At 44.7% G+C, this 10,859-nt stretch overlaps 1 protein-coding gene across 1 annotated transcript; it reads left to right on the forward strand.

Moving 5' to 3' along the window:
- The first annotated feature begins 1,237 nt into the window (after positions 1 to 1,237).
- rpl23 (ribosomal protein L23) lies at positions 1,238 to 5,405 on the forward strand. The gene is made up of 5 exons (XM_086184158.1): positions 1,238 to 1,306; positions 2,464 to 2,547; positions 3,227 to 3,355; positions 4,640 to 4,753; positions 5,277 to 5,405. Exons 1-5 carry the CDS (start codon positions 1,294 to 1,296, stop codon positions 5,357 to 5,359), a joined length of 423 nt encoding a protein of 140 aa, XP_086040284.1. The 5' UTR covers positions 1,238 to 1,293; the 3' UTR covers positions 5,360 to 5,405.
- Positions 5,406 to 10,859: the final 5,454 nt, after the last annotated feature.

The raw sequence follows: 10,859 nt of genomic DNA on the forward strand, positions 1-10,859 counted from the left end.
AATGACCACGGCTGAAGGAAGGAGGTTACCTCTCGCTTGTTTATCATGCTGACTCACTTTCTTGATCCCACACAGTGGACAAAAATATGGAAACCAGGCTTGTTCTCTCATGACTGATAAACTGTGTTTCATGTCATCTACACACTGTCATGCTCCTGTGTTCCAGTAAAGTTTGGGCAAAGCAAACAAATAAATGTTGCAAACAACTGATAGCTGGTAATAAACCTGCCATCAAGCAAACAGGAAAAAAGGAGAAAAAAGTCCAGAGAGAAAAGTTGGAAGCATGACACTAAATGGAACAGACACCAGAGGATGAAACTGACAACTGCAGCACTCCAGTATTGGGGTCCCGTTACTGCCACCTAGTGTATGTATGTATGTATCTTCATGAGGAGAATCAGACGGCCAGGATCCGGTTGTGGAGCTTTATTGTGTAAGAGATATCTATAAGGTGAGGAGTGATACTAGTTGTATTTACAGAAGCTTAATTCACAGCTCTAAATAAACTCTGCCCTTTTGTATATTCTGTGCCCTTGGGTTGGAAATTTACATATTAATCCTCTCAGGATTTCCTAGAATTACACACAGAAATACAACAAATTAAGGATTTTCTGTAATTTGGACAGCCAAGCTGATGCATGTGTTTCCATGTAGATTACGGTGCCAAGATGTGGCCCACTGATGCTTAACGTCCTCAGTATGGCACTACTTGTTCTACTTTGTTGGGCAATGTTACATTTAGGCTTGTCACATATTAACAATTATTTATGTTTGTTAAGGGTGGAGAGCATGCCCTCATTTACAAAGATGTCAGCAGTATATTAAAAAAAAAAGACTACATACACAACAATATTAAAGATCAACAAGAAGTACAGGTTAAAAAAGATAACTTCCAAGAGCAGAGCAATTTGTAATCATGATTTCAAACTTGTCAGTAGGTGCCTGAACTTGTGCCAGGTGTACACAGCACAGAAACCAGGAGGATTTGCCTGAGGGACTCAAGCACAGTTGAAAGAGTTAAATAATAGCAATGGCCCCTGTTTAATAAAGACGACATCTATGATGGCATGTTGCTTTAAGAGCTTTAAAAATAAAACAAACCTAAGCCTCTCACATTCTACTGGTAAAGACGGTCAACCAACTTATCAACATAGTAGTGTAGGATAACCTCACTTTTAATGTTTCCGACAGCCCCCGAATGCAACACAGCTCCGCGCCATGACCCGGATGTTAATGTTTCGGACTTTATATGCCGGAAGTCCTTTCTCCATCTTCCTTTTCCACACCGCAGCCATGTCTAAGAGAGGTATGTGAATCACTTTATAAAATCTGCATTCATCTGCGCTGTAAACGTCGGCCCTCGCCTTGAAATTGTATTTGTTGGCGTAAAGAGAGACAGGCGTTATCTCGACGTTAATAGTTCGGATTAATTTTCAACGGCAGACTCAGTCTGATCGATAGCATTTACGGCGCTACTGAGTGTGAGCGTTAGCGGTCCCCGCCATGTACGGCCGAAGCTAAAACGGTGGGAAAACTTCATGTACAAGTTGCCGGTGACTTCACTGTTATCACGTAAAATGACAACATAATCGGACTGTCCATTGAACAATCAACCTAAAATGTTGTGCGCCGTATCAATCAATGTGACCACGAATGTGTCTGGAGCTAGCAAGGGCTAATGGAAGGAAGACGAGACCGAGGCTTCAGGTGTGACTTGAACTCACTGGTGTAAAGTACCAGATTATGCTCAAACCTGGAAAAACAAGATTGTTGTAATGCATAAAATGTAAGAAGTAATGGCAGCACCCATTTGATCTAGCTAGCTGTTCTACTGTCATAGTCACTGTAGCTTGCAATTGCTTACTGGGTTGAGAATTGTACATAGTTTTTGTCCCTTGCCAATGAAATGTCAAACTGAGTTCCAATTCTAAACATTTAAGTTTTGAGCATTTGGAAAATAGCTGATATAAACGTTAGAACAGGAAGTTCCAGTGACAAAATAAGAACAAAATTTTGCTTCAAGCATTTTTGGTATGGTCCATTTTAAGGTTGAAACCTCCAGTTTCAAAAGTAGTTGACTTGTCAAGACAGAAGGAAGACGGTGTGTTTTGCTACTTAGGGTTTAGGTGGATTTGGGGGGCAGAAACAGAACTGAAGATTCCCAGTTTGACATCAGAAGGACTGCTGTGAATGGCGTGATGGTCAACTCCAGAGTCAACGTACACCAGGCCCCTCTAGTTCTGTGCAGAGAAAAGTTCTTGACACTTATTGCAATGATTGTTTTCTACAGTTTCCACATACTTTTACCCAAAGTAGTGAAGCAGATGTTAAATGCACTGACCGAAGTCTGGGTTGTACTCAGATCTTCATCTTTGTGGTGAAGGGATTCATTGTATTTTAAAGTGAGTGATATAAGTCTGGTTATAAAATTGGTTCTTGAATGTGCGCTGCCGTCTTTTGCAGGACGTGGAGGTTCATCTGGAGCTAAGTTCCGCATCTCCCTGGGTCTCCCAGTGGGTGCAGTCATCAACTGCGCTGACAACACAGGTATATCTGAGCTAATCTGTCTCAAACACACGACCCTCATTCGTGCAGGTGATTGAACATGTGGTCCAGTTCTTTCTCTTCACTGGCCTAAATTTGAGTGTGTTAAGTTTACAGTGAAGTTTGTGCTCGCAACCTTTTTATATGGAAAGTGTTTTCACAAGGGCTGCATACATTTTTACAAATAAAAGTGCATGACTGACTTCAGTTTTGTATTTTCAGCATGATAAAATCTTCCGCTCTCGACATCTTTGGGTTGTATCGTGCTGAATAAAAGCACACCACTTGCACTTGAGTTTTTGGTGTATAAATCTCAGTTCTGTCTCAGATACCAAATCCTATGGCAGCATCATTCAATCACAAGGTTGTTTCCAGATCATTTGGTCCTAAAACACGATAAATTCAGCCATGATCTAACGATGAAACCAAACAAGGGGTGGTAGGAACGTTCCCCTTCCAAAAGCACTTGCTTTGTCTGCTCAGTGGCTGGGTGAGTTGTCGTAGAAGGGAACATTGAGCTTCATCACTGTGGGTGAGACGGCAGCGCCACACTGTGGCTGACTGAGCTCAATCAGTGATGAGACAAGCTGTCAATTCTGAGTAGAACGAATACCACGAAGCTGTCCTCATGTCCAGCCAACTACTGACCTACTCATCTCTTACACACTGGCTTTGTCCTCAGGTGCCAAGAACCTGTACATCATCTCTGTGAAGGGCATCAAGGGTCGCCTGAACCGTCTGCCCTCTGCAGGTGTGGGTGACATGGTGATGGCCACGGTCAAGAAAGGCAAACCCGAGCTCAGGAAGAAGGGTGAGTGGTGACCTTTTCATCATGTTGTTGCTGATGAGTCACATGGGTTCCATCTGTCGAAGTAGTCCTCAGTCGTTGTTCATCTTGAGTGGAGTCAAATTTGAGAGTGTCTTCTTCCTGTATCGTTTACCGCTAAATTACAGGTTCCAGCTGCAACTGAGGCGATCATAGGGACGTCCATTCTGACCAGCAACAAAAAGGCACATCAGCCTCTTACATTAGTAATTGGTTAAGTGACACTATGTGCATAAGACTGGATAAGTGATTGTGACCCAGTTAAAAATGTCATCAATCCCCCCCACTAGAGGGGGCCAATCCTGATGTGCTCATGTCTTTTTTGGAACAAAGAGAAGGGACGGTGTGAAGAGAACACGCCACTGCATGTGTAGTCACATCCTCTCGTCAGACACCTGCTGTGCTGATTGAAGCAGAGGAACCTCAGGACACTGACTGTGCTGTTAAGTTCTGTCTATTCATCCACATCAGGCAGCACTTGTCCCCTGGTCCCAATGTCCCAGGAACGCCACTGCTCGCTAACTTGGCTTTGTGCTTTCCACCAGTGGAACGCTTTAGCATCAGATGACGTGAGTTTGTGTCATACCAGCGCGTCCATCTTCCCCTCTGTTGTCAGCTCTTTGAGGGGCTCCACATCTCTTGCACAGGAGCATTCCTGGCATTGTCCTGTCTTCAGAATAGAAGGTTTATATAATAGAAGGTTTATTTCTCTCAAAGCAGTCTTGGGTCTACGACATACATTCCAATTATTATCATACCCCATATTTTGCTCTGACTCAGTGGCATACTACCAGGTTGCAAAGCGTGTGTGTGTGTGTGTGTATATATCTATATATATCTATATAGATATATATCTATATAGATATATATAGATATATATCTATATAGAGATATATAGATATATATCTATATAGAGATATATAGATATATATCTATATAGAGATATATAGATATATATCTATATAGAGATATATCTCAAACCTGAGTTTATTGATAATTCACATGGTTACTTTGTCAAGAGGAACATCAACATAGTGGATGACAACAAGCTGTGCATTTGCTTTTCAACTTGGTTTTTGTGCATGGAATGAACGCAGGGTAATGCATTTTAGAAGTGCAGACACTTTTTTTTTTAAGGCCCAGAACAAGTTTACTTGAATCAACTCGTTTGTTTCCTAAGAGAGGAAAGACACAAATGGCACTGAACTTCTACTAAAGCACAATTGAGGCAGCACAGCACTGAATCGAGCATTTCCCCTCTGTCAACAGTACATCCTGCGGTGGTGATACGGCAGCGGAAATCGTATCGGCGAAAAGATGGCGTGTTTCTCTACTTTGAAGACAACGCAGGAGTCATAGTGAACAATAAAGGAGAGATGAAAGGTGGGTTTGGTTCGAGGTTGCATTCTCTCACTACCACTGAGAGCAGTCGGATGCTTTTGAGATGGCTTTTGGTTCAAGCTGTATCAGCTTGGCTGAAACGTCATGCAGACCATGACTGAAGTCTCTTGGGTTCTATTGTCAGGCAGGGACCATTCGTGTGGCACTTGGCATCCGATCGGCTAAGCAGGATGATTGAGTGGCTAATAAACAATTAGCAGTTGTCTCGTAAGGAAGGGTGGTAGGAACGTTCCCCTTCCAAAAGCACTTGCTTTGTCTGCTCAGTGGCTGGGTGAGTTGTCGTAGAAGGGAACATTGAGCTTCATCACTGTGGGTGAGACGGCAGCGCCACACTGTGGCTGACTGAGCTCAATCAGTGATGAGACAAGCTCCATACCAGGGTTGAGGTCCGTTCTGTTCCAGCTCCCTGGTTTTCCTCATTCTGATGGGAGTCCAGTGAATAACACTGCTTCTTTCTGTGTGTGTGTGTGTGTGTGTGTGTGTGTGTGTGCGCGCGCGTGCGCAGGTTCAGCCATCACAGGACCAGTGGCCAAAGAATGCGCTGACCTTTGGCCCAGGATCGCCTCCAATGCTGGCAGCATCGCCTGAGCTGGACCCTGCACCATTTTGTTTTCAATAAAAAACTCTTCATCCAGCCGCTGGCTTAGCATCCTCACTTTATCTAGTGGTGTTCAAATAACTGCTTGTTTGTATTGACAGGTTCCCTCTGAACACTTGTGGACCTTAATTCCATTTAGTAGTTTACTGAAAGACAAGTATGTTGCCTGGTGCTCTTTAAAGAGCTGACTAGTGACGGAATCCAGACCTTCACCAAGAGCTCTGCTCTGGTGCTCCTTAGTGAGCACAGGCCTTCTCCGTTGGGCTGGTTGGAACCGCCAGAAAGCACGAGCACAGCTGACTTTTACTAAGAACTAAATTTATCATTTCAAATCCAAACCGACACCACAGCTGACAAAGAACGCTCATGCCGTACATGTCTGGAAATTAGTAGAATGTATGAGATTAAGTACATGGTCGCCCATCCATTAACCTCACCTCCGAAATGTTCAAGTGCAGGATTCAGTCTCTGTAGAGGACTGCACTTTTTGTTGTTGTTGTTGTTGTTTTGTTTTTACAAATCCCAGTTTGTGTTGAAATTGGTGTGAGCTGCCTCCTGTGCACAGGTTTGTAATTGAGGCCCCAGAGTCGAACGGGATGAATTCATGTGCACCTCAGGGGGCTGAGACCCTCGGGGACCTGCTGACTGCTGGTCTGCAGCACCTCCATCTTACTCTGTGCTTCCTGTGTATTTGTGGTTCACATGGATGACGCTCAGGATCAAAGTAACCCAGCTCCCCCTCTCCAAAGAGGACTATAAAATAGCTGCACCAGATGCTTTTCCAAGTCGTAAACATTTTGTCTTAAGTTGAGAAGCATGGTGTCAAGTCCCAGCCCAGTCAGGAAAGCAGTTGATTCCAAAACAACTTGTATTTTGAATTATTTCATAACCACCCTCTGAGATTGGCCACTTGTTCGTCAAAGCTTCATTTTCCTATATCGTGTGATTCCAGTGAAAAGCTCTTGGACGCTGACTGCTGAGACCTTCTCAGTCCAGTCCAGGGCAAATGTGTCCCTTTACACTCAGCCTTGGAGTTCAAGTGTTCACTTCCTCCGTAGAAATATTCCAGACCGATATTTATTTTGTCTTTTGTGAGTTTTAATCGGTGTCTGTGCTCAAATTGACTTCCTGGATCACGTGATGCTGTACACCAATCAGAGCTGTTACAGGAAGTTCCTAGCTTGAGTAAAGAATCCTAGGTAATGTAGTTTGGGCCCTAATTTGGAGGTTTTCACAAGGATGAGTACTAAACCAGGCCCATTCAAGTCATCACCTCAAGTACAAAGCCATGGACATCCAAATGGAACATATGTGCACACACGGGGAAGGGAGAGCACTGGAAGGTGCCTAAAGGTAAACTGCATGATTGTCCACGATGTAAAGACCGACATGCTCTGGGCAGCGGTTGTGAAGCGCTGTTACAGGAAGTATAAAATAGTTAATAGATCGTGTGTGCTCTCATTGGTGGATTATAGCAGAGAAACTTCAAGTAGCAAACCAAAATTTGTTTTTCTGAATTCACAGGAGCTCAATCCTGTCACATCCCTGACAATAAAAGATAATTCAATTCAAACATAAGTTATAATGTATAACTTCCATTGTTAAAACACTAGTTATATTGGTTGGTTACAGTGGACTTCTACTGGAGCCACGCACCACCAGGTGATGGTTTCAAATCATGGCATCAGCACATTGGTTTGTTTGGAGCCATTTTCCATTTTCTACCTCTTCTCCTGTAAAGGGTGGTGGTGGGGGTGGAGCCTATCCCAGCAGGGTTCCCCCTGGACAGGTCACCAGTCCATCACAGGGCCAACACATAGAGACAGACAACCATTGGCTCTCCCAGCCACACCTACGGTCAATTTAGAGTCTGGATTAACCTGGTCCCTCTTGATGTCTTTGGACTGTGGAGGAAGCTGGAGTACCAGGGAGAACCCAGCAGGAACAGGGAGAACATGGAGACTCACCCAGAAAGACCCCGTGCTCCAGCTGAGGCTCCACCCACAACCTTCTTGCTGGGGGGCCACAGTGCTGACCACTGCACCACCGTGCCTCCCTGATGTCACATCATTTTTATTGTAAAAACAATAAACTCGTCAAGTCATGTGATGACACTTGTTTTCGGAGGTGGCCCCTCCTCTCCATAACACACCCAGTTAAGATGGTGCAGCTCATCTCCATGAAGCCTGTGACCCTCCAGTTGATCCAGGAGTCACGAGGCTGGCTCTGAAAGGGTCGGACTCATTCTTCCCTCTGGACATCCAATCGTATCAACCAACCTGTTTAATGACAGCAGAATCCAACCATGTCTCTACTCAAGGACAAAACCCAACACTACAAATCCCAACAATCCCTTCTCCACACAGTTCAAACATGACTTGTAGTGACAGATTATATTGTTGTCACATGATGAGTTTCAGGGTTTTTACAATATAAATAAATATATAGTTTGAATATCAAAAGTTCATTCATCCATCCATCCATCCATCCATCCATTTTCTGTACCACTTATCTGTTTTGGGGGGGGGGGGGGGGGCTGGAGCCTATTCCAGCTGACACTGGGCAAGAGGCGGGGTTCACCCTGGATGAGTCTACCACTGAGCTGTGCAGCCCCAATATTAAAAGTTTTGTGTCATAAAATGATAAATTCATATGAAAGAGAAACGTGATCCTGTCATTGTGGAGGTTCTGTCAAACATTTTTGCGCAAGGAGACCAGGCGAATCAAAAACTCGAAAAAGTGGCCTCGACTCCCGAGGGTGAACACATGCAGCGACTGATTTGGAGGAACGTGTATTTGAGGACTTTTGATAGATAAGCCAACACCTCCCATTCACTGTGCCAAGCTTACGAGCAGGCAGGAAGACTCTGAGGGTCTCGGCTGCCTGCGCTCCCGGCACACTGGCAGTAGTCTTGCTTTCATACCGAAGCAGCTGCGGCTGTCTGCACGTCTGGCTCAGTCCCAGTCCGCCCGCCCTCCATGTTTTATTCCTGCTGATTGATGAGGCTGTCTGAACACACCAAATAGTTTTAGGGTTGACGTACAACGTGAGAGAAGGTAGTATTTATTTTATAAATAAAATTCATATTGCTTGTGAAACCATGGTACAAGTGTCACTTCATGTGAAGAAAGAACTTGTGTTTGTCATCTGATGTTTTCCAGGTTATTCACCCTGAGGTCAGGAGGGAGATGAGGTTTAGGAGACGCAGGGCTTCCCCTGCTAACAAATGCACCTCCATCATCTGGTTCTGAGGTGGCTGCAGGCGGTGAAGGAAGACATGCTTGTGGCTTGTGTTCGCAGGGTCAGCCCTGGCTCCCCCAAACCCCTTCTTCCTCATGTTCTGAGGGGTTTGGGGGTCATCGTCTGATTCTTTCAAAGCAAACATTTGTGTTAAGCACATAAGAAACATTTCCAACGAGAAAAAAAACGATGTGCAACTTCCTTCTTACAGCTCCTATGTTCTTAATCTCTCACCCTCCCCACGTCTCCCCCGACCTCCCATTCATGTAAAGCCAAGTCAATCAGCAAGACACCACAGGGAATCGAACCCCGTCCCAGTAAACCAGGAGTACCGTTACCAGTGTCTTTTACTTTTTGATGGAACATGAAAGGAAAAGCAAAACCTGCATTCCACCAGCATGTGAGTGCCAGGATCTCATCTTCTGGCATCATTATCCTACACTTGGGTCACCAAAGGTGACTGGAGCTCTCCTCACACAGGCCCAGTGGCAGCAGCAGACCTCATGTGCTTTACAAACGCCAGTGTTTATGGCGCATTAACAAGAAAACAACTCCAGTTGACCATCGCAACTGGTTTTCTATGAAAAATTAGAACAATGTTGTAAAAATTGAGAGTTCCTTTTATTTGTCCCAAAATAATTGCAAATAGCTTTCGTCAAAATCGTGCAGCCCCAGTTTAGGGACGTCACTATTTTCCAGATCATACACGACCTCCACAATGATTCCCCAGAGTTAAGGTAATACCACAGGTATTACTGCAAATACCAGCAGTACTGCTGTTGACACTGCCAGTGGTGGTCCTGTGGAGTAGAGCTGGATTCTGCAAAAACTGCAGGTCTGATTATTGGAGCCAATTGATCTTCTACCTCTAAATGCTGTTGGAATGCAGGAAACGAAACCTCTTATAAACCCCCACCCTACTGTGTCCCCACCGTTCCTACTTCCTCCCTCACCCCCTACTGTCTTGTCCCCCATCCCTCTTACTGTCCCTCACCTAGAGCCTGACTGTCTCTCACCCCTCCCACCTCCTGTCTCACTCCTCCACCACTTCACTTACGTGGGAGGACAGTTTTAAAGCGTTTCACTCTAACTGCCTTATTTCTGTTGGAGGCTTGGGCGATGGACTGGAGGCGTTTGTCTTTACGAAACGCCCAATAAATAGTCAGCCTCCATTCCCTCTCCTCCCTTGCAGTGAAAGCCCTGTCTGTCACTTTCAGTCTCTTCTCCCTGCGACCCTCCCAGATATTTTTCTGCCTCCATTCCCTCTCCTCCCTCTGTCTCCTTCTCTCTTCTTCCTGCAGCCTCTCCTTCCTCTTTGTTTCCTCTTGGTTGAGGATCACCTGTCTCAGTCTTGCCTGTTTTATTAAGGCACTTTTCCCCATGTCACCCCTCTGTCTAACCGATTCCTCCCTCATCTTCCTCCCTTTGTCTACGTCTTGGTCTAACCTCTCCCTCTCTAACCAGGCATCCCTCCTTTTTCTGTACCTTTCCTTTTCTCCTAGCCTCTGGTCTTCCTCCTCTGCCTTTCTTACCTTTTCTTCTTGTTCCCTCTCCAGCCTCTCAGTCTCCAACAGCTTAGCTCTGTCCCTTCTGGATCTTTCCAGCTTCCTCTGCCTCTCCTCCTCCTCCTCCACTATTCTCCACCACTCCTTCCCCATCGTCTCTACTTACTATCCTGTCAAATTCAAACAACTTCACATGAATCAAAATACATGATGTGACTCCACCGACACATTAAAACAGACAAACAGCTAATGAATCCACAACCAGGAGTCAATATTAACTGTCACATCAGCAACAATGAATTCACAATCCCTAACAAGTCAGCTGAACTCTCTCCTGTCCGTCTCTCTTCTCTGACCTTACGTTTGCTGCCTCCTTCTGCTGCTCAGTCCTCCTCTACTTGTCAACTCTGGAAAGATGATAATAGAATCCAACATCAAATTGACTCAGCAGTTTATAGTTTTTACCATTGCATTTATATTGAAATTCTCCATTTTATGATCCCTGTCATTTGGAGAAAGCTCTACTCAAACATGTGGTGTGTCAAACTTGGTGTGAATATTAAATGAGGCTCAGTAGAAACTATGCTATTTTCTGGTTTTTGGTGAGTCCAAGAAGCTTAAATTCACACTGTACCATCATTTATCAGCTCTGATAATAGACGGAGCCTTTAATACAGTGCCAGACCCAGGAACAGATCCATTAGAATGACAAATACCAACCTGGAGCTGCACCAGCCTGATAAA

This window comes from Aulostomus chinensis, chromosome 18 (genome assembly GCF_037954235.1).
Source record: "Aulostomus chinensis isolate RoL2024-O1b breed Wild chromosome 18, RoL_Achi_v1.0, whole genome shotgun sequence".
Classification (NCBI taxonomy): Eukaryota; Metazoa; Chordata; class Actinopteri; order Syngnathiformes; family Aulostomidae; genus Aulostomus; species Aulostomus chinensis.

Excerpts from the sequence above, each read along its gene's own strand:
- rpl23 (XM_086184158.1), top strand. Across the intron at positions 3,356-4,639 it reads ACCCGAGCTCAGGAAGAAGG|TACATCCTGCGGTGGTGATA; the intron begins GTGAGTGGTGAC and ends CTCTGTCAACAG. Across the intron at positions 4,754-5,276 it reads CAATAAAGGAGAGATGAAAG|GTTCAGCCATCACAGGACCA; the intron begins GTGGGTTTGGTT and ends GCGCGTGCGCAG.